We start from the raw sequence: 24,597 nt of genomic DNA on the forward strand, positions 1-24,597 counted from the left end.
CCAAAATCACGCCCGGAAGGCATTTTAGCTGCTTATCTCGTCCCTGGAGCACGAGCGTATGTAATAATGTGTAGTGTTCTGGTGCGCGATTTCTTAGCGTACCCACCTCAAGTCGCCGGTTGCTTGGATTTAAATTTGATAAAGCTATTGTTTATCAATTCACTTGCGTTGCCATTTTTTTTTTGGGTGACTCTCGAACCCTCGCGAAAAAGCGCAACTTTTCCTTGCGCCCTGCACGCTGCACATCGTAATCTTAACAAGCGCGCTGGTATCAAAAGAAAGCGAGTGGTTTATTTATTTTGTTTTTTTTTTTGTATTTTCGCTGCACGAGGGAGAGCTCGCTGGCGTCTTTACACATCTTCCAGCACCGTGGGGGAAACGACAGTAGCAGAAGCAAAAAATTAAAACACTCCTTAGAGGGATAACAAATTTATTATACGGCTCTTTAAACAATTTTGACTTCGTAAAAGTTTCGCAATGCCCGCCTCTACCGGCGTCACAAACGCCAAATGTCCCGGCGAATGTCGCTCCCAAGTTGACAATCTCGTTATATTTTTATGTGCCGTAGCATCCGGTGGGGGTGAGTCGCGCGTGGAAAACAAAACCAAGAAAAAGAAATACCCAGAGCAGCCTCGCCCAACGGCAATGCGTTGGGCTTGGTGTAATAAATTTTTAATATCCCCGGCACCGAAGGCGACTTTTTCTCTGCGCACAGTTCATTGCAGAGCGCGAAGAAATGCAAGCGGCAGCATATTGTTGGGTTTATTTGCGTTGGCCAGCGCATACACAAGGTGGGACCCTTCGGAAATGACATCATTGGTGGGCCGTTTTGAATGGTGACGCGTCGTAAAAATGAATTCTTTAACGAAATTTAACGGAGCTCGCTCGATCAACTCGACGAACCGATTGGCACCGAATGGGGAAGAGTTCCTGGGCAGTTTGGATTAAATTTTAACTAAACGCCAATGAGCCCATTTCCCTTTACAAGGTGGTAATTTGAATGAATTATATTTATTGTGCTTTATTAAACTGCGACCGTGATAGCACAATATTTCTGCATAATTTAGGTAGCCATCACGAACGCCTTTTATATCCTCCTTCTTTAAAAAGCCCATCGATTTGTCGCAAAAAAAAAACGCCGTTATCAATCGTCATCTCGGTGGTGAATCCAACTGTCGATAAAACAATAGCCACCTGGCGATGGGAATGAAAAAAGCGAACAAAAGTAATCCTACAAAAAAAACGGAGGACGATTTTCCCAACCACCCCTGGAGAGGGTATCATTTGCACCGAAGAACAACCCACCAGGTGGCCAGCGAGTGGGCTCGTTTCGCATTCAATTAGCCTCTCGCATCGTGGCACGAAAGATCCAATTTCAGCGCGGATAATGCCACGCCAGGTTCCATTCACCGATCCATCAATCCGAAAACCCGCGCTCGAAAGCAGAATATCGGTCCCCGATATTAATTATCACTTCCATCGATGAAACACAAAAAATGCATTTTCGGTTCGCCGCTGCTCGCATTTCAAAGCCCGCGGGAGGACGACCGCGAGCTGGGCCACGTCTTGGACCGGATGGCAAAAGCGCGAAACAAAACGAAGGAAACAAAACAAAAAGGACGAAACAGAAGTTTCGATGCCACTCGATGATGATTTTAAATCATCACGGATCCTGTCGAACGGATTCCCTCCCGATCAATTCGTTTATTTGTCATTCATATTCAAATATCCCACCCCTCGGAAAGAGGGTGATCGGGGTTTTTTTGCCCTCCGAGCGTGGAAATCAAACCCATCAGAAGGTATTTTTGTTTCCCCCATTTAGATGTTGGGCCCATTTTCAGCACACCGATCTCGTTTGATTCGCATTTGTTTGCTTGAAAAAAAAGGGATTACCATAGTGCAAGGGGGATGATTGGATGAATGGAAAGGTTTGGGAAAAGGCGAGAAGAAAAACAAATCCGCTAGGTAATTTGCTAACGACACTCGATTGAGCGGCGTAGCGAATGGAAGGATCCGTTTTGACAGCACCGGTGCCTCAACTTCTTACCGATGTCGCGGATATATTCAACGCGCCAAAGAGGCAACGCATCCATTTGTCGAAACGAAACCCATTTTTAAGACTTTACGAGCGTCCGACGCAGGTGCACACGCATGGACGTACGATTTACGGATTCCTGGCCGCTTCCCGACAGTGTCGCTCGGAGTCCCGGGAGAGTTTTCCGGCTTCCGCCCACGGAGCCAATTGTCGTGCGGTTCGCAAACCGATCAACAAACAATAAAACACCCATCAGCGGGCTGGCGGCACTCGGTTGGAACCGCACACTAAAGGCTCGGGTTCTGACCGAGGACCTGCCAAAGGAGTGATTGTCCCTTACCCGACCCTCGGGGTTGGTGTTTTTGGAAGATGAAAAATTAACATGACCTGGCCAGCGCTACCAACGCCTGACTATCGGGGGAGGGAACGATAGAGCGACCGGGACAAAAAAAAGAAGAAAAGAAACATATATTTATTCCCATCACAATAGTTACGTGATTGCAATAAAATCCTTTATCATCCTGCCAGGACAAGCCGAAAAAGGGAGGACGTTTGGTCCGATGATTGCATCGGAGCCCCGGAATTTGTGTAGTCCAACCATCCGTTACTTAACTCCTGTAATTCGGAGGCCCTGAAACAAACTGCAAGACTCGGGGTCGGAGATCGAACCAACGAAGGCACTGTCGAACCGCCGCCCAAAGTCCCCAGAGAGATCGTCCTTGGTCTGGCCGTCCGTTCGGAAAAATGATTTCCGTACCAGACCCCGATGGCCGCTTGTCGAGACATGCCTGACGTCGAGCGTGGTGACCAACAGTTTTTATTTGCACCGCAGAGAACCCCGAAGGAGGCGACACATTGGAAAAGAAGGCAACGTTCGACAGATCGGTTGTGCTTCTAAGTTTTGAAATATTAGTTTTTCCAAAGTTCCGTCTTTGGGCGCAAGGACGTGCGGCTTGTGTGGCGCATGATTTATGGAATATGTGAGTTATGGATGGAATCATTTCTGGGAAAACGAAAAATTTATGTACCCTTGAAGTATTGGTGTGGATTTGGGAAATTCGGGGAATAGTTCGTAGATAGCTTTGGCGTTTTACACGCTGAGAGGGGAGTTTTTTTTACTCACAGAATTTGTTATATTTATTGCTGAGTAGCAGTAACATTTATAATAAAATGTGATCAACTACGCGTTGATCGTTAAACTTTGAACCCCTAAAACCTGTGATAACTATCGTTTCACCATCCTTATGTCAAAGATCATGATGTATAACACGTTGTATAACAGTTGACAATAGATGCGCACTAATTTAGGTGTCCTTATTAAGAGCTCAATTTCAAAATAACCGTAAAAATAACTCGTGAGAATTTGTTCACTGCATTCCACGAGCATTACGCGCTTCCTTTATCATCAATTGTCGGTTTCGCTCAATGCACTACTCGGCACCAAACGCGATTAGCCCGCGATGGTTACGCCATCCATTTTAAATTTTCATGCACCACCCATCCATCAATACCGACACCAGTTAATGGGCCATTAAATTGAGCTCGCTCAATAAACAAACGCCCGGGGCACGATTTATGGGCCCCTCTGCATACGCTCCAGCTCAAACCGTCTAACATCTTCACTCACTCTGCCAGCCAACGGTGCCATTCCGCCATTCTTATGCTAATTCGTAATGGGCCGCGATCAATATAAACCCTGTGCCCCTCGAAAGAGAGCATCAGCCGCGCGCATTGACTCGAGGTGGCTTCAAGTCCTTGTGCCCCTGCCCGACGTTTAGCCGATTAAGGTGAGCCGCTGCACCCGTTCCATCGCTTGGCGTTGTTTTACAACGAGAAAATCACTTGATAACATAACGCGCGGCATTAAAAGGGCACCCTCTGCGTGTGTATTTGGCGCAAGCAGGCCCCCGTGAAATAGGACCAAACGCAACGCACCGACCTTTGGGACGGTGTCCCAGAACTCATCTCGAAGTTGGCGTATTTTTGCTTCCCTTTAGTCGGCATCTCAACGATCCTACCTGGAGGACGCGTGTGAAACGGTGCCCGGAAGTGGAAGAATACACCAAGTACAAGCCTCCTTTCGTATGTAAATTGGATGTAGCACACATCTTTTTCGTTTTCTCGTGTTTTTTTCTGTCTTTCGGCCGGGGTTTTATTTATTTATTAGCTCGCGGAAGAGATTGCTCCCATTCCGGAGCGAGTAATGATGCGCGAGTACAAAACGGTACGCCAGAATTTATTGCCCACCAGGAACAAGGACTCGCCTGCGTTCGTAGGCGCCACATCCGGCCTTTGGCCTTTCACATTCGATATTCATCAGATTAATAATCTTGTGCAGGTAATATTTTTTCTCTCTGTTTCTCGAGTTCCCACCCCGCATCGAGGATGAAGCTGCACGTACGTGCGTGTGTGTGTGTGTGTGTACGTACGTGGGACTTGCACGAAGCCCACCCGGTCTAACTGAATGAGTAGCAAGGGATTTTTTCCCGCAGACGGTTTTCCTTTCGCGCCCATGGCTCTTATCTACGCCATTTCCAGCCCGATTGCGGGCGCTTGGAAGGAGTGTAACACTCCACTTACGAGCGCCACAGCGGTGAAGGAGAAATCCCAACGAAAGGAACCAAGGATTCCGTGTGTAATACATGCACGCACGGCTATTACATCCCACCCAAGGGGGAAAACAATCGAGCGCCTTTATGAAGCGCACGTCTTGTAAGCGACCACATCTTGGGCCGGTGCAGTAGTGGGTTGCAGAAGTGAGTGAGGGACGGGGGGGGAATGAAAATTTTAGGATCCATTTTGTAAATGGATAAGATTAAGTGGAAGAAAGGCTCTGCAAGGGAGAGTCGAAAAAAGCCTCGACCAAAAAGGACTTCGACGATCATCATCCTCAAGTGCTGGCAGGAGCCTCGTAGGGACTAACGTCGTTAGGTGTAATAGAGTTGGCCTTATCGGGGTGGGTTTTCTACAGAAACAAAACAAAAAAAAAACGCCGGTTAAAAATGAACTCCTCACATGGTGCCGCCGCGATGTCTCTCGGACAGGACGCTGCGCTTCTGAAAGTGCTCATTTAAAGGCACTCGATTTGAAGGCTACAATAGACAATGCCGATAACGCTACGGGAGGATAAATTAGGAACTGGATGTGGGTTTCTAACTCCATTCATGCAAGTGCACGGCGCTTATCTGCAAAATCCCACTTCTTTTGAGCGTGCCACATGTCGATAGTTCAGCTCGATTGTTTCTGCTATCTCGCCGGCGTTACACAATGGAGCCTGCTGAAGTGCGTCTCATCCCGCGTGATAAGTCGAGCTGGTTGGCTGGCCAGTCCGACCTACCTCACAAACGTTCGACATCGTGCTGCTTCAGTCGTCCTCATGGCATCCATCAGTGCAGTGGGGCTTTTGGTCGTTTGCCTTGTGGCGTTGACTGTGGCGGTTCACGCCGAACCAGCCCGGTACGATAACTACCGCGTGTATAAACTATTCGTCGAACGTGTGGAGCAGCTTGAGTTGTTGCAGCTCATCGAACAGTCCCCCGATGGATACACTTTCTTGAGCGATCCGGTACACCTGAACACTACCGTAAAGGTGGTAGTTCCGCCTCACAAAGCTGCGGAGTTCTCGGAGCTTAACGGACGGTTTGCGTTAGGTGCTGAGGTGGCCTTCGATAACTTGCAGCAAGTGATCGATCGACAGCTGAGAGGTCGCCGGGAAACATTCGGTTGGACCGCATACTACCCGCTGGCAGACATCTACGCGTGGTTGGATACACTGATCGAACAGTTTCCGGGAGTTGTGAGTCCAATTGTCGCCGGTCAGACATACGAGGGTCGTCAAATTCGAGGTGTCAAAGTGTCATACAAAGCGGGCAATCCGGCAGTATTCACTGAAGGATCGATCCACGCTCGCGAATGGATCAGTGCGGCAACCGTGACTTGGGTGTTGAACGAACTGCTCACCTCGCAAGATCCAAGCGTCCGGGAGATAGCAGAGAACTACGATTGGTACATCGTGCCGGTGGCCAACCCTGATGGGTATGAGTACACCCACACTACGACCAGGCTTTGGAGAAAGACACGATCGCAGCAGAACGTCCTGTGCTTTGGTGTCGATCCGAACCGCAACTGGGATTATCAGTTCAATCGTACGTCCGATCAGTATAAGATTTGAAAGATCTTCAACATACTAATCACGATGGTTTTCGTTTGTTAGAGGGTGGAACCTCAACGATACCGTGTCAGGATACGTACTCGGGACCGTCGCCATTCTCGGAGATTGAGACTCTTACGCTATCGCAGTACATCAGCACGATACCGAACCTATCGACCTATCTCGATTTCCATTCTTCCGGTCAGCTGCTCATGGTACCGTACGGACACACGCGCGAACCACTAGATAACTACTATGAGTTGGTGAGTTTCTTATCGCTGCAGAACGCCACAATAAACTGCCACGATTGATTTGTGTCATCATGTACGTACCTATCGCAGATGGAGATTGGAACAAAGGCCATTGCGAAGCTGCAAGAGCGACACGGAAGTGTCTACAGGGTCGGCAATATAGCTGAGATTATCTGTGAGTAGCATCGGATGTAGCAGTTTGTCACAGGTGTCTGCATGTACCGAATTTCTTTCCTTCAGATATTGCATCCGGAAGCAGCTTGGATTGGGTTAAGGGAACTCTCAAGACTCCGCTGACGTTTGCTTACGAGCTTCGTGACACTGGCGAGTATGGATTCTTGCTACCACCGGAACAGATCATATCCACGGCTGAGGAAACCCTCGACTCGATCATCGTGATCTTGCAGGAAGGCAAAGCGATGGGTTATCATTGAGCTCAGTGAGCGTCGGGTTGAATGCTGATGTTGAATAAATTCCCAACGTTGCAAAGTACCCTGTCGCTTTACTTTACTGCAAGCTTCCCCGTTCGTTTTCCATGCTTTTCCTTCATTTCCACCATTTGGGTTTCCTCTTTTTACGATTTTTATGATTAATGAACCCCTCTTCCGGATGTATTCGCCCATCGCAGCCTTCCAGCTTTGTAGGGAGAGCAGAAAAAAAGGGGCACTGGCTTGTGTATCGCTTTCAGAAGTCAACATATGTGAAGAAAGAACCCACTCCGGGTGGTCCATCCGAAGTGGCCGGTAGAGAGGGAGAACCAGCAGCACAAAAAAAAAAACGCTGCGGAATGAAAATCCAACCCCAAACGCGAGGGGTTAATTGAGCTGGGCTGTCGTAAGCGGGCTCTCGTTTACATTGCCCGACCACCGAGCAACCGAGGGTTTGATTTGGCCGAGGGTTTTTTGGTTGACTGATTATCTACGCCAGGCAGGCAGGCATAGTTTCGAGTATCTCTTCGGTAGAGAGAAAAAATGACGCTTACTACCCGGAAACCGGATCTAGCGCAGTGTGAATGAGAGCAGTCAGCCCAAAAAAACCTGATTAGAGTGAGGATAATTGTGTACATTTGGATAATTTATAGCAACAATTATGCATAATTGTGTGGATGGACGCCAGGACTTCGCCAGGGTAAGTATATTTTTTTCTTCATTGAAAGGTTTTTCGATTCTGTCGACATATACCCTCGGTGTCAACTCCAACAGTCGAACGGGTAGATAGGGAGTGAATGCTCTGTTGAATTCTCTTCGTTAAGCAAACATGTATTTAATTTAATCGAATCAAATTGTACGTGAATTCTACGTAGTACAGTGTCGCAGCAAGTACTACACAGCAAGGATCAAACGTCACCAAGTTGTCAAAGCACATAAAAATGGCGCACATTAACTGGAGGTGACATATTCATTCAAAATCTAACACCTCCTCACCATCGTTTATCTCACGTGCGGCGACGATTCTTTCAACTAATAGCCTAGCTTCCAAACAAAACGGCCCTATAAAGGCTGCAATGCTGGCGTTATATTGGAGTAGCTCGTAAAAACAAAGCAATTAAGCGGTCGTTTGCAATGGCAATCAGCGGTATCTTCACGATGGTCAGATTATCCTACGTCAACGATTACGGCTCGCATCACACACAGTCGGATTTTCCATCCGTGTAATCTACCACATCGTAGATAATCCCGAATAGCGATGCTATAAAGCAGTCCACTCATGCTGGCCGGTGGTTAGTGTCCATCGGACTCAGTGTTCCATTCCAAACAATGAAGTTCCTTCTGGTGTGTCTTGCATTCGCCCTACTCGGCGCGGTAGTGGCCGAAAAGGCACGCTACGATAACTATCGTGTGTATCGCGTCCGCATTCAGACCATCCAGCATTTGGAACTCCTGCAAGCCATCGAACAGTACCCCGATGGCTACAGTTTCTGGAGCGACCCCGTAAAGGTAGGCACCGAGGTGTTGCTCGTAGTCCCACCGCACCAGCGTGGACACTTCTCGGACATTCGGGCTCGGTACGGTTTGCGTGCGGAGTTGCACATCGAGAACCTGCAGGAACGCATCGATGAGGAGTCACGTCCATCCCTGCGCAAGAACACGTTTGGTTGGGATGCGTACTACCGTGTGGATGCTATCTACGGCTTTCTGGATGGATTGGTGGCAAGTTACCCGGGCGTTGTGTCTCCGCTCAACGTTGGCAACTCCTTCGAGGGTCGTCCTATTAAGGGTGTAAAGGTATCGTACAAGGCTGGTAACAAGGCCGTCTTCATGGAGGGACTGATTCATGCCCGCGAGTGGGTCAGTGGAGCCACTGTGACTTGGGTGTTGAACGAGCTGCTCACCTCGAGCGATCCGAAGGTGCGTCAGATTGCGGAAAACTACGACTGGTACTTCTTCCCTGTGACCAACCCTGATGGGTACGAATATACGCATACGACCGATCGTCAGTGGCGCAAAACGCGATCGGAGGCAAGCGCACTGTGCCGTGGTGCCGACCCGAACCGCAACTGGGGTTTCAACTTCATGCGTAAGATGCCTTGCCTTCAGAGAAGTGGACAGACAAGATCATCTTGAAACGCTCTCGATTTTCTTCATTGCAGAAGGAGGAGCCTCCAGCGTGCCCTGTTCCGACACCTTCGCTGGACCGAGTGCCTTCTCTGAGATCGAAACTCGTCAACTGTCTGACTTCATCGCGACGTTGGACAACCTGAGCACCTATCTGGCGTTCCACTCCTACTCTCAACTGCTGCTCGTCCCATATGGCCACACCACGGCTCGGCTTGATAACTACGACGAAACGGTACGTCATCAGTCAGTACAGCGGGCAGATAAGACAGCTTCGAAGGTGTAACATTTACCATTGTTCCTTTCCCAGATTGCCATTGGCACGAAGGCGATCAACAAGCTGCGGGAACGCTACGGAACCACGTACCAGATCGGAAACATTGCCGAAGCGATCTGTAAGTGAAGACTTTACTCCCAACACAAAGTTATTGGGTAACGTTTTGACCCCTTCTGCATTACTCTTCACAGATGTCGCCTCCGGTGGCAGTATCGATTGGGTTAAGGGCGTCCTTCGGACTCCTCTAGTATACGCGTACGAGCTGCGTGATCTTGGTCGATTTGGATTCGTCCTGCCACCGGATCAGATCATCCCGACGGCGGAAGAAACCCTCGACTCGATCATCGTAATTTTGGAGGAAGGCGCCAACTATGGCTACCACTAAAAAGTAACGCTCAGCTGCAAATAAACGCCTCACCTTCTCCGGGGACTACCGGAGTATTATTACTATACTTGTTCAACTCGTGGAGCAAAAAAAAAAATGTCCGAATAGTCGAATGAAAAACTGTTTGCTCTACGAAACGGAATACATTTAGGTGTGCTTGATAACTTCTGCCGCAGTTACGTTCTCCAATTCCGACTCCGGGTCCTGTCCACGTGTTCCACTCCAATGCCATCCTCCCCCCGTACCGCCCAAAAGGCTGCGGAAGTAGGTGAAAGCTTTTTACTGGCTATCGCCGCGCATGTGTACTACGTCCTGGTTTGAAGGGGAGCAACGCGATTGCCACCCAACATCTCCACCACGATTGTGAAGCGGGGAGAGAAAGAAACGCCATCTACTGCCGCTGCCTATGTGACGAGAAGCCTTATGTACAACCTCGGGTGGCCCGGGCAATCTCCGCCCTGTTGCATATTTTATGCTTCTCAGCAGCAGCGCCGAGACAAAGCACAAAACCCAACCCGGACCGGAGCAGGATCGATCGGCGATGGGCAGTCTTAAAAATTCCGATGGACTTTTTTGTCGCTTGCTTATGGCATTTTTTTTTGCAGTTTGAGTTTTATTCTGTGGGTCTTACATTTTTTTTGTTTGTGTGTTTTGGGTGATGCAATACATAGATCGTAGTAACCCGGAGGCGGACGTACACCCATGAGGGCTTTGGTATGTACAACTTTTGCACACGCCCCTCTGTTTAGGTGGTTTGCTTGGATGGATGTTGCTGTTTTTGTTGGAGCTTTATTTTGCAACTTGAATTGACTTTTTATAAAGTATTACATATTTGATTACTTTAAATAATAGCATTCAGGCAAACTAGCTAATATTAAAAGTTTTCAATCAACTTGCCAAAGTAAAACAATTTTCAATTTAAATAAGTATGTTATAAAAGAGCAAGATTTTTCGATTATATCATAAGTTTGGGATTTCGTTTAGCATTATCAAAAGCAATATATTAAAACATATGTAAAATCGTAGAAAATGAGCTCATGATTCGATAAGGACACCTGACCGTAAGTATTTCATCTGGCTTTAAAAGCTTTAGTTTAGTTTTAGCTATTTAAAAGAGACTCGTTTAACTTTTAAAGCCCCCGTAGTCCTTTAAAAGCCGAATGCCGATGGTCATCGATTTCCTGCCGCATTTGTGGCACGTTCTCAGCTTCCCTCACTCTCTGTCTCTCTCACGTGAATAGTTGTGGATTCATATTCCTGCGACACGTTCGATAATCTCCCATCGGAGCTGTCACGGCACTTCGTTGCGACCTTTACAATCCCGGGTGTTTGTTCTTAAAATTTCGCCAACTTCCTACACTCGGGTGAAGCTTCCGCAGCTCGGTGCTCTAATGGCCAGCATTCCTTGCCCAAAAAATGGCTGCCATGTGCCAATCGATACCGGGGTCCGTGCCGCACCCTAAGCATGCAGTATATATGCAGCGCAAATGGTTGTTTGGGCTTGGTTAATAATTTAAATGGATGGTCTCATCATTAATATAAATGATCCGAGTGAGAATTGTAACACCCCTGGCCCATCCCGTGGCCGTCTCGTGTCTTCCGTCTCCCAAAGGAGCGTGCGAAAGGAAGCCATGATCCTTCCATCGTGGGTGACAAAAGGCTTGTTTAAAGTGTACCGAAAATCACAACAGCTTGAGTCGCAACCCTTTGCCTTCCACCAAGCCTCGGGATGTGATGAATGGGCACCTTCTTGCGGTCGTGTGTTGCCCTAACCTGGCAAACCCTTCCGCGTGAGGAAGCGATGAGATGAGATCGCGCAAATGGAGCGTTCATATACGATGTGCGACTCATTTTAATTATGGTTAGGTTGATGGGGCGAATGGGAAAAGACTGAACCATGAAGAAGGAGCACCCCATGCGTCCTTTCTACGCCACAAAACGCCTCGGAACCAAGAAGCATGAAAACACACACACACACACACACGCACATGCGCCTTGCCCAGGACGAAGCGCGCGCGGTGGCGCGTTAAACAAATTGCAAAGAAATTTCCCACCGGATTAACCGCCCCAAATGGGTTCGCTGTCGGTTCGGGCGTCTCGCAGGAAGGGAACGGAAAATGGGTGGCAAACCCGGATCATGGCAAATGAAACGACGGCTGCTTAGTTCGACACATTGCGAATGGTGGCGCAATAACCGAAGCCGCAACCAGCCGAGGCAAAAGAAATTAAATCCTCGCACCGACTTATGACGCCAAAAGCTCGCCCGAACGAAGTGGAATTTGTTTCATTATCGGTGTGTGTGGTTGGGGGTTGGAAAAACGCACAAAACCCACCCCCAGAACGGCTGGCTGACTGCGAAACAAGACAGGGACGGGGTTGCCGTAGTCGAAGCTGAAATTGCATTTTCGTCCATGGCACGGGGTCAAAAATGAATACAGCTGGTAGATTTGAGCATGGCCAGAATCGACAGGACTAAGGATGCGAGGTCTTCCGTGCCGGCGTACCATTAGCAGCGTGGAAAGCGAGAGTATGGGATAATCAACTTCATCAACAACCTCATCATCTTCGCATCTTTCGTCCAAAGGCGAAAAAAAGAAAGACCATTGCCGGTAACAGCGTTGAGAAGCGAAGGTTACTTCGATGCTTTTTGCGATAGAGAACGAGCACATTTCTGCAACAAGATGGAGGGCAGCAAATAGCAATGTAATTATTATTTATTGAGGAGGTTCGCTATTTCGTTTCGTGCCAAGAAACGAGTTTTACAATTTCTTCAAAAAAAAAGATATTGGGGTTTTTGCAAATTATTCAATTTTTCTTATCCTAGCCTCTAGGAATTCCAGCTTCTATCTTCCATCCACAGACTACGAGGTAATATTGCTTCAGACACCGAGAAAAGAGTGGCGAATTCGACCTGAAATTGGTAATCAGCCCGACGTCAGCATTGATTAATGGATCGATGATCGAATTATTAATGATTCAGTGACCACCAGACGGGAAATTTTCGGTCGCGAACCCTTCGAATGATGCGGTTTCGGGTACGTACTCGAATTTGGTGTACTTGCAAGGATTGATCGATAGCGTTCGTGTTCCGCTGTGCTACCGTGGTGGCATTAGGTGGGCTAGGTCCTTCGAAATTTTCCCCAAACCATATTTCATTCCATGCGAATCGCTACACTAAGTGAGCGTTTTTCATTCGCCTAAGCGACACCTTTACGAGGCTAATTAGCATGGACACTCCCGACAGGTTAGGTAACACACCCGGTGAGTTGATAAGATCGCGAAACCCCCGAGCAGGGTGTGCTGATGACGCACACGTGCCTTACTCGCAAACCCACCATCACCTTGCCATCCTGACAGGTCGGCAGGAATGGTTGTGAGTTCATCCATCATCGTGTCATTTCACTGGCAGTTGCTCGTAGTATCGCGGAACTCATACTCGTAGCTTGGGAAGACCAAGACCTAGCGTTTTTTTCCGGCTTCCATCCCGAAATGGAAATGATGGAGAAGATTACCCTGCGGGATCCGGAACAGCAAGACGTCAGGGTGGCTCCCACAAGCGTGCCTACGAGCGTGAAGAATGACCAAGGCATCCTGGAAGACTTTGTGCGTCACAGTTCGTTTCCGATCGCCCGGCATATGTTGCGGTCGGATTTGCGAGCCTCACTGAAGCTGTTCTGGCTCATCGTGCTCGTGTGTTTGGTGGGTTTGTTCGGCTTCACGGCGGTTGTGAATTTTGAACGACTCCAGGACACCTCAAACGTGTACATTGCGGAAGCCGAGAAGGCACTGCCTATCTGGAGTGTTCCATTTCCCGCGGTGACGTTGTGCCCTCAGAAAAGTCGGTGCGTTAGTGAGCAACCGTTGCGTTTGGAGCAGTTTTGTGAGACAGTCTGCTGGCAGGACGTGTGCACGAACGAGTGTGATTCGCTGCTCGACGCAGTTCGAACGGAACGCGGTATCTGCTACACCTTTAACGCGGTGGCTGGAGAGCAGATCTTCAATGTAAACAAGTACGATCGACTGGTGAGACTGTTTGAGGACCTGTTTACTGAGCAATTCGTTCGTGTTCCTTTACAGCCTGGTCAACGTGAGCGATCTCTCGAACGTTACTCGTCCGACAGAGAACTGGGACTTCTTGAGAGGGTTGAGAATCATCACAAGCGTGCTGGTGAAACAGTATCCTCGTGCGGCACAAGACATCTCAGGACGCTATCGGCTCAGAATCACCATCTCCAACGAGCACTGGAATGATACCACGTCCGAGTGTGCAGTTCGTTCGCTAGAGGTTTTCGTGCACTCACCGATCGACTTCCCGTACAAACCCATCGAGTCTACAACGATCCCCGGCAGCTCAATAGTTCAGTTGCGGGTGTTTCCCAAAATGGTGCGATCACAACGCTACCTGCGATACTTCGGTCCCTCAACAACGGGTTGTATATCGCAGGTCCAGAACCCACTCAAACTTTTCTCACTGTACTCGCAGAGCAATTGTGAGCTGGAATGCCATGCGACGTACTTCCTCGAGCGGCGTGGTTGTGTACTAGAGCACATGCCACGTGGCCACGAGACGAGTCTTTGCAACGCAAGTACCAACTACCGACCATACGACGTACTCGATAAGAACGTTATGGCGCAGCTGAGAGCAGAAAACATTCCCAGGTCGCAGTTTTTCCGACGACTGTGTAACTGCTTGCCGGCATGTGTGGAGTTCCGGTATCGAGCTGAAGCTAGCACGCACACCGTTGCGATGATGGAGTCATGGCCCGAGATGGAGATGAACGAAACGGAGTCTTTAGCCTCACAAGTTGAGGTAGAGTTCGCCGAGGATCATTTCTACCCTCTAGTGCGAAGCGTTCGATATGGGGTGTTGGATTTTCTGGCCGATTCCGGTGGACTGATCGCACTGTTTTTAGGCGTCTCCATCGTGTCGCTGTTGGAGGTGGTCTTTTTCTGCTTTCTCAAACCAGCCGTTGTGAGGTAGACAACATGATCGGGGGCTCGTTTAAAGAGAAAGTCTTTAAAATTATCATTAGCAAAAAAATGGACCAAAATTTACACTGATTTCTGCATACGAAAGGTTCGTCCTGATGAAAATAAAGCACGCTTCAACCAAGCGTACCTAAATCCGTCCATTTGATAAATATACTCTTCTTTCCCCCGTTACTCGTCACCCACCAAAGCGGGACCACTTTCACGTCATTACGCGCACTTTAACCCCAAGAATGAATACCATACGAGCGCATAAAAGGCGAACCTGCTCGAAACACCGCATTTCACCTTCACGCGTGCCGTGGACAGTTTTTATTCGCCCATCAAAACTCGTTATCAGCCTAATGGATAGCGCGTCCCATATCAATAAACCCTCACCCTCATGCCACGCGTGAACAGGACTCCCTCACGGACGTCTCATTCGTTCGTCCTCACCCCCGGCAAAACCGACGTTCGCGCAACACGACTCTAAGGTTCAGGTTCTCACCCCGCGGGGCCAAAAGGATGGACAAAATCGGACACCCACTCCCACCTCGTTAGCAGCCACTCGTACCAGACACCGCCATATGTGCTGGACCGGCTCTGATATGTCGGGCGAAACCCTTTAACATTAAATTTATTTTAAAATAAAACCACCACACTGTGACCTTTTTTGGCCGGGAGGTTTTGATGGTGCGTCCGTTTTTCGCACCGCGTGTTTCGTGCAGCACGTCTTCAAAGGAAAACCCCTTCTGGTTTTTTGGCCAGTCCGAGCAGCCGAGTGCCTCCTGGAAGCCTCATTTTCGTGGGCACATAAAAGTAATAAGGATAATAAATAATTTTATAACCTTTTTCCCCCTCGCATCATTGGCTGCCGGACGGGGCTGGGTCGCCGCAGGAATGGATTTTGGACCATGTTTCCAGTGCCACTCGACGACCGAAAATTGTGTCGTCTCTGTCGCTTGTATCCCGCACTGAACCGAACCAACGGCCACACTCCATAAATCTCAATTTACTGATTCACCCCGAATATGCGGAACTGGATTATGGCCCTGGTCGGTACACGTGGGTACGTGGGGATTCAGCCTTTCGCGTTCCCCGAGTGGCCACCATTTTTGTTCGAGCCGGAAGCCGGTGGACACTCGCAAAGACGCTCGGGAAGGACGCCGTGTCCTGGCGTTTCGAATGAGGCGGCATTTGCGAAAGTTAGCCCAACCGACCACCGAGGTCATGGCGCAGTTTGCCGGCGTCCATGATGAGCTACGGGTTTGCAAATTCCCACCGGGACGCTTCGGGTCAGTGGTGGCGGGTTTCGGAGAAGAGTTAAGTTAAAGATTCCGTTTGAAGGATCTATTTATTTGCCGTTCGAGGGCCGCGCACGGGATAAAGTGGAGCGATTTTGGGCAGGACTTTTGGTCCACCCGACGACGGCCCGGTGGAAGTCAATTATAGAGCTACATGTGGCCGCTCCGGATTGCCTGCACGTAGTGCGATGGCGCGCTTCTCAGGAGAGCTGAGGTCGAACGCAAAGGCAATTTCGTCGCTGGTCGGTGTTTGGTCAGGAGGAAAATTGCTTCCAAACTCGGTCGAATCCCGGTGGGAAGGAAAGCAACGCTCGAACCGGTCCAACGAGTGGACTTGATTTCTCATCAAATCAAGAAAGCACGACATCGGTGGATGTGTGGGTGTATGTTTAAAATTGGCATCAAATAATAATCAGCTTGAACGAGAGATTTAAGGGTTGAAAATGCGAGTTTCGTGCAGCTTGTGGCGCCGCCAGCTGCCACTTTAAACGTGAGTCAAAATTGAATTATTTCCAGCTATTATAAATTCCAACCGTTACTTCATTTAACCACCTAAATGTTCCGAAATGCCTGCCGCGTTCCTCTCTAAGTGCGCTCAATTCACGAAATCTTTCGCGTTCGACTTTCCCGGCGGGAAAGGGATTTGTGCACGCTCAACAAATTTCCACCCAGGTCGCAGTGCGCGAAAACCGAATCGGGCCAGATTTATGCACGGGTTGTGTAACGCAACAATTTGATTATGCCACGGCGGCGGTGGTGGGTTCATTGTACGATTGATTCGATAATCCACTTATCCCATTTGCTCAACTCTCGGTTCTCCGGATGCCGCGAGGTCCCGATTTACCGGTGCCAGCTTAAACGGCTCATTAAGAATTATTCTCCCGAACCTTCTCGCTGGTAGCAAAGGACCTTGGTTTGGTTTGCATCAAATTGTAGGCCGCTGCACGATTTTCGCATAGTTTGGGGACATTTTTCGCCATTACCCCGCGAGGGTGGCCACGAGCGAATGCCGCAGAATGACAAATTTTGCATCGCTACGAGCCGCATCTGCATCTCTTGCCCGGGCAGCGCTTGGAAATAATTCAATTCGCGCGTGTGATTCAATTAAGCTTCGCGCGCTCGCTCCCTAAGCACTTGGGGCACGGGACTATAAACGTAACCGTCAGGAGTACCGTGCCACGGTTTCTTTTTTCGCGAGCACGCGGTTTGTTCAACGACCGCGAATTCATCCAAATCCCAGCCTAATTCCATCGCACGTTTCAACTTGCCAGGGACTCCTTCTGGACGGTCACGGACGAATGGAAAACTGCCGCACCACGCGACGTCAATCTGCGGCGTAATTTGTTAAAATTGACTCCACCACCCGTCTTTGGGTTCTCCCACGAGAAACCAGGGAGCGTTCTAGCTCCCCAAACTAGAAACGACTTGACAGCTTTGACGGACGCATCCAACCGCGCGAGTTGATCGCTTTCAAGCTTCGTCCTAGGAGCGGAGATTTTCCCGCCGCCTGAGCGCGTTTTAGGTTAGAATTTTAGGCACCACCAGCACACCTTTCTCCAGCCTGACCACAGGAAAGGCAAAAACAAAAGCAATTCAATCAGTGGAAAGCAAATATTTGACCGAAGAAGCCGACAATTCGGTGTTTGGAATTGGTTGCTCGATTTTTTTTTCTTGCATCCTCCCACGATTGCGTGTGTTCGCTTGTTCGGTTTGTTTCTCTTTCTTTTCTGCACGCCCGGCCGACTTTCCCAGTTTTTCCCCTTCATTTATTAAACCCGAAGCGCGAGTTTTCATTTTTTCTCGTTTCATTTACCTTTGGCGTCTACTTTTTTTTCTAGGTTTTCGTTTTTAGGGGATGAGTTTTTTTTTGTATTTTCTGGACCAAAAACAAAAAAAAACCACTGGGTATCAGTTTCGAATGGAGCGGTTGAATCAACACACAGCAAGCGTTGGAAACCAACTCGATGCCTACTACGCTCTACCAACTGACACGAATTCTCGTGTCGTAGTAACAAGTGACGAACAAGCACTGAATGGCGTGTCCTGTGAGTGCTCCTTTTTTCTACACCTATTTTTTTTTGGCAGTCCTGCGGTCCCACATCCACCCTCCCACAGACCGGTCGGTCCCGCGGGAACCGTTTTTACCGGTGGCAAGACAATTTAAAATTTCCTTGATTATTCATGAAGTTTTTCCGTGTTTTCATGAATTTCTAAGTTCCCAGCGCTCGGTGTGCTTTTTGAGGTTAAAACTGTTAACGCGCGCCCTTGGCTGCCTGTGGTTGCCCCCTGCAAAGGCGCACGCGGGTGTAAGATTGAAAATAAAAATTATCCTCCATCTTCTTGCGGGCTCGGGAAGGAAGGACGAGCCCGCAAATATTGGTTCAGCCGCCTCACGAGAATGTGGCTTCTTTCCGTAGGCACCGGGCTGGAACTAATGAAATTTAACAGATCTACCACCGGAAACGGAAGTCACCCGCCAGCCCCGGCAGTGTGGTTAGCCGATTTGCTACATTTATTCATCAAGCGAAACCGAAGTGTGACGTGTTAATTACTACTACCGGCTTGCCAGCTTCGACACGAGCCTTTACCGTTGTTTGTACAGTCTAAATCTCAGCCAGACACAGCCCAAGCGCAAAAAGGGGCCTCAAATGTCCTAGCAGGACTGGGCAGCAAATAAATACGGTCGTGAAAATGGAGTTCCAGTTAGGGCCTCCATCTTGCGACGTCTTTGTTATAGGACCCTATGGGGTTGAAAGCGAGAGTACAACTGCCCAAAATGTCTTCCAAGCTGCAACGAGCTGGCCCGTTAACAGATTGCTACCGATCGTATGGTTATGTTTATTCAACGCACCACCGGAAACACCTTCCCATACTTAACGGGACCTGCCATCGCACACACGTGCACCCACGAAATGATGCAGCCTGGATCCTTGCTGCAGCGGGTAACGGAGGGATTCCTTGTGCAAACAGAGAGTTTACGCTTCCAACGAACAGCCGCTCACTGACTGCTTTATGGTGGTGCAATAAAACAATAAATTTTACACGATTGCTCACTGCCACCGGCTGCAATCACATTCGGAAGTCTTGGGGAAATCCACTCTCCTTCTCCGTGGTAGAGGGTGGCTATGACTCGGTGAAGCCTCCTCACGAGAAAGACGTGATTTCTCCAACCCCGTGCAGAAATGGCAAAAGATAATTACAAAAGCACGACACGTGGCCGCCCTTTCGGGGAGGGCTCGATTAGAGCAACGAGCAAACGCGTGAATCAGTGCCAGCGGAAACCATCGGCTAATTATCGACACCGAGCCCGCGTCCATTCCGGAAATGTTCCTTCGTTCCGGTCAATTATCACAACATTTGTTCCTGTCAATTAGCACGTCAACTGTCAAAACGCCTGTCAGGTGCATTATTGGTCAATGTGCGATCGAAATGCATGCCATAAAACGAGCGAGGGTTCTCGAACGGATGCGCTCGATGCACTTTTGCTATGTTGGCCCACGGTGACGGTTTAACCCTTGCCGCTTAGAGTGCATCAATGCGTTGTAAGCTGGCCACCCTCGGCAATCATGCATTACAAAATGGCAACGTCACTCCTAATTATCTGACCCCTTTTTGACCGGATGCAATGCAAGAAGGATGTACTTGTTGACGTCAATAATTACGTCGTTTTCCTGCATCCGTTGTATTACGAAACGGTTTTCTTAAGTTAACGATATATTCCAAATCAATATCAAACGGGTTTAAGTACCCACTGATCTAAATTATCCTGGCAATAGTTGTTGAACTAATTTTTAATACACACATACCATAGTCTTATGAGCCTCAAATTCATAGTACACGATTTCCGGTGCAGCCCGAATTCCTCACCATTGTTTCTCATACGTCACGTCCGACGATTTGTCTCTCCGTTGGGGGAAATTCCTTCCACCAAACATCGGGATGCTCGCTCCTGATGATTTACGAGCAGCCAATTGGCGTGCGAAAGAACACATTGCGAAATGAAACTGAGAAGAAACTTTCCCACTGCTGCTCAGGATGCAGGAAGGTGATTGCTGTTGTGTTTTTTTCGAATGAAAGTATTTTTTTGTTTGTTTCATTGGCTGGTGTTGTTTTTCGCGCCACCCAAATCCGGTTGAGTTATGGGCCTGCCAGGGTAGCGCTGCCATTTTTTTTCGCTTTCTCTCCAAAAGCCAAACGTTTAATCTTGACCAGTAGATTGGTTTCGCCGTCTGCCCACGAGAAGGTTCTGTCCATTCGCCTGCTTGATTCGGAAGATATATTACCTTACCCCAGTTGCCATGGTTTCGAAGTTCTGCGTGAAGAGAAATTAATTCCAAAAAATATTTCTCAGCTCAGGAACTGAGGACCTAATCTGTTAAACTAGAAAATTTATTTTCTCGTTTTACTTTAGATAAGCAAGTTTTTTATTACCGTGATTTGAAGTCCTTTTTTGAACAACGTAAAAACAAACGAAGGTATTTCATCGATCATTCGGCACGCGCACTTTCTGGCCCTGGTTGTGCCCCACCACGCGATATCTTCTCAGCATATTAATTAACTTTTAATCAGCAAAAGTGTCGTTAAATTAAAATTTTAATTACAATTAGCCACCGGAGACAGATTCGTTTCAACGCCACCGTCGCCCTGCGGACGCCAACTGACAGCACGTCTTGAAAGGGCATAAAAATTCGGTATCGCGAGGCGTTCGGACAAACTTTACTCCTAGATTTTGAATTTACCGCCAACCTTCGGCGAAGGTATTCATAGGAAAGATACACTATTTATCGTGTTTTCCTCCGATGGAGGCGCCCAGCCCTGGGAAGAAGCGGCTTGATGGCAGTTTTATTTTCTCCACTTTACAGCGTGCCTCGAGGGGGAGAACTTCGGATCGTATAATCATTAGCTATGCATTAAAAACTGTCACTCCACCACCCTCGCGAGTGTTTCCTGAAGCGGACAGCGGACAATATTGGTGTATGCGATTTAAAATAATCACCGAAGTACGGCGGGAGTCTTTTAACGGCGGAAAATGTCCCACCAAAGACTGGCCGGGCACGGTAAGAACTAGCTCCGGTCCCGTGAACTCTCAAAGGAAAATTATTCTTTATTGCACGACCGACGCGCCCCGCGGTACGATATGTTTGAAGGTCGCTGAAGGGCGTCTGGGGATGGGGAAAAGACAAAAAAAGGGCAAACTGAACCGAATCTCGCCACAGATGGACAGGTTCCGGTGCTATGGTGCTTCGTTTCCGCTCGGCCACGGAACAGTTAGCATATAAATATAAGATTTATAATTTTTAAATTAGATTACAGATGAGAAAAATGAAACCACCATTCGCATTCGCTAGCACAAAGCCGGAGCGTGGGCAATCAAAATATGATCCGGCCCTACGCCCTTTCGTACCACGTGCGGTGAGAAATGACGTGAAGACGAGATACAAAAAACAATAAAATATGATCATGCTAGCTGGGCACTTGTTGGAAGGGCCATGGAAGGGCCACACAAAAAAAAACTCGAAACCCTCTGATACCCGGAACATTGACTCCGTCCATCCGGCGTACTCGCGGACCACCGATCCACCAACTTCCGCTGGCTGGTGCAGCACGGAACAAATGGCGAGAAATTGTAACCGATGATGATGGAAAACGCTCGCTCCTACGAAGGGTGCGCGTGCCCGGCTGGGTTTGAGGTTACGTCTTCATTATTCCTGCTTTTTCCTGTCCTCTTTCTCTTTCTCTTCCTCACTGGACCGCGTTCCGGAAGGATCAGAAATGATACGGTTCCCGCAAGGCTCGCGGGGCATTTTTTTCCTCACCCTCTTTCAGGCTGTAGAGGGAAACGAGCGGGAAAAAAAGAACATAGAAACACTGCCGGGAAGGATAATAATAACACATGGTGTGGAGGGAGTTGAAAAATTTGCCACCGGCACCGGGACACGGCCGCGGGGTTGAATTACGACAGTTCGCATCCGGTGAAGTGCCTCGGAGCAGGGAATGTTAGGAGCAGGAAACAGGCAAAAAAATACGCGAACAACAAAACAAAAAGTACGGTAAAAAATACAACAATCTAACGAAGAGACGGTCATTTGTCGGGCGGGAGTATGCGAGCGAATCTCGTGTGTAATCGGAGGCTATATAAATTACGCTCTTGTATTTATGGACCTGATCGCATTAATTCTTCGCAGGGTGCGAATGTTTTTTTAATTTAGAAAAAGAATATTCGACATATACGAGAAGCAGCGCAACATCATGGCATACTTTGACTACAGCTTACTTTGAATAGTACAGACACACCTTCTTTGATTCAGCATTGATTCATGGCTGAATGATTTGAGAAGAGCACAAGCATCTCATTATATCACGTTATTAATGGAGCATTATTTAGTCGATTCTCCAAAACCTGCCACTGACACGCTGTCCTATATTCTGCCCACCTAAACATACAAACGACGGCATAACGAAACCATGTCATAAACGGCATAATTACATTTGCTTATTGAGCCGTGTCCTAAAAGCAAGCAAACGAATAGAAACAGGCTTAAAATTCGGTTAGATTTTTTCCACCAAAGTGCCCATTCGTACGCTGCCGAAAGCACAAAACCCCGAATGCGTGCCCTGCGAGTGTAAATTAATAATCACCGGCACCGACCCAAGGTCCTGCGTGTCACAAGGCGGCAATCAAGAGATCGTTCTCCGCCTCGAAACAACGATCCCAAGGAGCGATCCCGAGCCCAGCAGGCCGCTTGGAAAGGGGAGTGGCTCAAACCGATAACGAGTGGGTGAAGCGATCTAATTGAATAAATATTCAAATGCGAACCGTTTTGTTCGGTCGCACTCGAGGCCATACCGTGCTCGAACAATAGTGTTACATTATCGCTCCCGCACTGGGGTCGCCCCGGAACGGCAAACAAATGAATAAATAATATTTATTGATATAAATTTCGCACCATTCACTGGTTGGTGGTGGAAAATCGACGGCGGAAAACCAGGGTGCTTCGACATCGGGGTTGCATTGGAACATCGGCCGGATCGGAACTGCAACGCTGCTGCATGCGACCAATGGTGGGTGATTTCACCCCCCGGAAAAACGCCTGAGCGTGCACTTTCCACGAGCGAGCGAATTTACGCCCGGAAAACCCTAACAGATGGAAGCGTGCAAAATTTTATTGCCACGAAGAATCGCCTCTAAATGGCGCACACGGCCGTTTCGGGGATTCACGCAGTATCGCAACTGTTGATGGTGTCGTTGGCCGAAGACAATCAGGCAACCCATTCAGGGGCACTAACAACTGGCACTTGTCGGGGTTTTTGTTGCAAAAGGGGTCGCAGACAGTCGATTGGAAGTTGCTTGCCACGATCGGGCACAGTACGGTCGTTTTTTTTGCTTCATTTATTGATTTCAAATTAAAGCACTTTTATTTCGCTTTTACTCGATTTATAAACCTACCGAAACGGTCAACTGGATGTGACCGAATCTGTGCCTGTTGGAGGCCCCGAAGAATATAGCCTCGAAAATAAAATTATCCATTGTGCCACGCGCACACTCGTCGACTGGTGAAATTGGTCTCAGATGGATAGTTTGCTGACCTCGGAATAGTTTGCCGATTATAGGCCTCAAAGTGCCCATCGATCTCGGCCGAAATAGCAAAGGTATGCCGGGCTTTCCCATCGATAAGCAGCCATAACCATAATCGTCAAGCCGAATTCCTTCATGCCTGGAAAGCAACGCAATCCTTAGCAATCTATGGGTAAGCAAAAGCAAAAAAAAACACGACAATCCATTTGTATGCCATCTTACTCGGCCGTTTTCGGGGGCTTTCTCCCGGAAGCGCAACCGACAAGGATTCGACCTGTGACCACGGATCGATGACGCAACGAAACGCGATGCGAACGTTTGCGAAAATGTATGCGAAAATTCGCAACGTCCTCGGGGGAATTCACGGACGCAAAACGAGCCCCCTGACAAGGAGGATCGCAAAAACAAGACACCGGTTGGAATGGGCCGGATGAGCGTCTTACGCCGCGGTCGGGAAAACCCGTCCAGCACGCGCCCAGGACGCATCTTCGCCCGGGTGGCATCCGTTCCCGGTGTTCCAACTTCCGGTCCGCCAGCCGAAGACAACGGGTTGGATGGGTTTGGATGCGCAAATGCCCTGCTAAGTGAAGGAACCTGTTGAGATTTGAAATTCCCACAACGATCCCATCGTCGGGCGGCTCCTCCGTCGGTAGCCTGTCCGGGCCACGCCGCAGGACGTGTGGTCGCATGGAAAAGGAGCCACGCCACTCGGCGGAGACACGCGTGTAGTAAATTATTATCCTTGCCTCGCATCGGTTTTCGATGATGATATTCAAATGCCACCTTGAAGGCGGTCGTTGTGACTCGAGGGCGCCCGTTTTAACGGGGTGCGAAGTGTGGACGTGTGCGTGGCTGGTTTCGGAAAACCCTTGCGATATATTAGGTGGCGAAAGGATGTTGAAAGTATCGACGAAGTTTGGTGCATCGATTCAGTGGGATACGGGTAAATGAAAATGTTCGAAAAATGTCTTACATTGGAAACGAATCTTAAAGGAGAGAACGTTTGCTTCAGTGAGTGAAAACATTATCTACTTTCCATATAAATGTCGGTTTTCTTTCGTGGTGTTTTGATGTAGCCTTGGAGCAGAAGAAATCA

General features: G+C 48.6%; 2 protein-coding genes across 2 annotated transcripts; both read left to right on the forward strand.

Annotated features, from left to right (window-relative positions):
- The first annotated feature begins 5,411 nt into the window (after positions 1 to 5,411).
- On the forward strand, positions 5,412 to 9,653 carry LOC128729091 (uncharacterized). Its single transcript, XM_053822746.1, has 8 exons — positions 5,412 to 6,180; positions 6,249 to 6,448; positions 6,527 to 6,611; positions 6,677 to 6,847; positions 8,162 to 8,953; positions 9,027 to 9,226; positions 9,302 to 9,386; positions 9,460 to 9,653. Exons 1-8 carry the CDS (start codon positions 5,412 to 5,414, stop codon positions 9,651 to 9,653), a joined length of 2,496 nt encoding a protein of 831 aa, XP_053678721.1.
- Positions 9,654 to 13,142: 3,489 nt separating this feature from the next.
- On the forward strand, positions 13,143 to 14,634 carry LOC128729102 (pickpocket protein 28-like). The gene is made up of 2 exons (XM_053822755.1): positions 13,143 to 13,663; positions 13,731 to 14,634. The coding sequence occupies exons 1-2, from the start codon at positions 13,143 to 13,145 to the stop codon at positions 14,632 to 14,634; spliced, it is 1,425 nt and encodes a 474-aa protein (XP_053678730.1).
- The last annotated feature ends 9,963 nt before the right edge of the window (positions 14,635 to 24,597 follow it).

Source organism: Anopheles nili, chromosome 2, assembly GCF_943737925.1.
Source record: "Anopheles nili chromosome 2, idAnoNiliSN_F5_01, whole genome shotgun sequence".
NCBI classification, from domain to species: Eukaryota; Metazoa; Arthropoda; class Insecta; order Diptera; family Culicidae; genus Anopheles; species Anopheles nili.

Coding starts and splice junctions, on each gene's coding strand:
- LOC128729102 (XM_053822755.1), top strand. CDS start 13,143: ATGGAAATGATGGAGAAGATTACCCTGCGGGATCCGGAACAGCAAGAC. Junction 13,664..13,730: donor CAGATCTTCAATGTAAACAA/GTACGATCGACT, acceptor GTTCCTTTACAG/CCTGGTCAACGTGAGCGATC.
- LOC128729091 (XM_053822746.1), top strand. CDS start 5,412: ATGGCATCCATCAGTGCAGTGGGGCTTTTGGTCGTTTGCCTTGTGGCG. Junction 6,449..6,526: donor TAGATAACTACTATGAGTTG/GTGAGTTTCTTA, acceptor TACCTATCGCAG/ATGGAGATTGGAACAAAGGC. Junction 6,848..8,161: donor CATCGTGATCTTGCAGGAAG/GCAAAGCGATGG, acceptor GCCGGTGGTTAG/TGTCCATCGGACTCAGTGTT.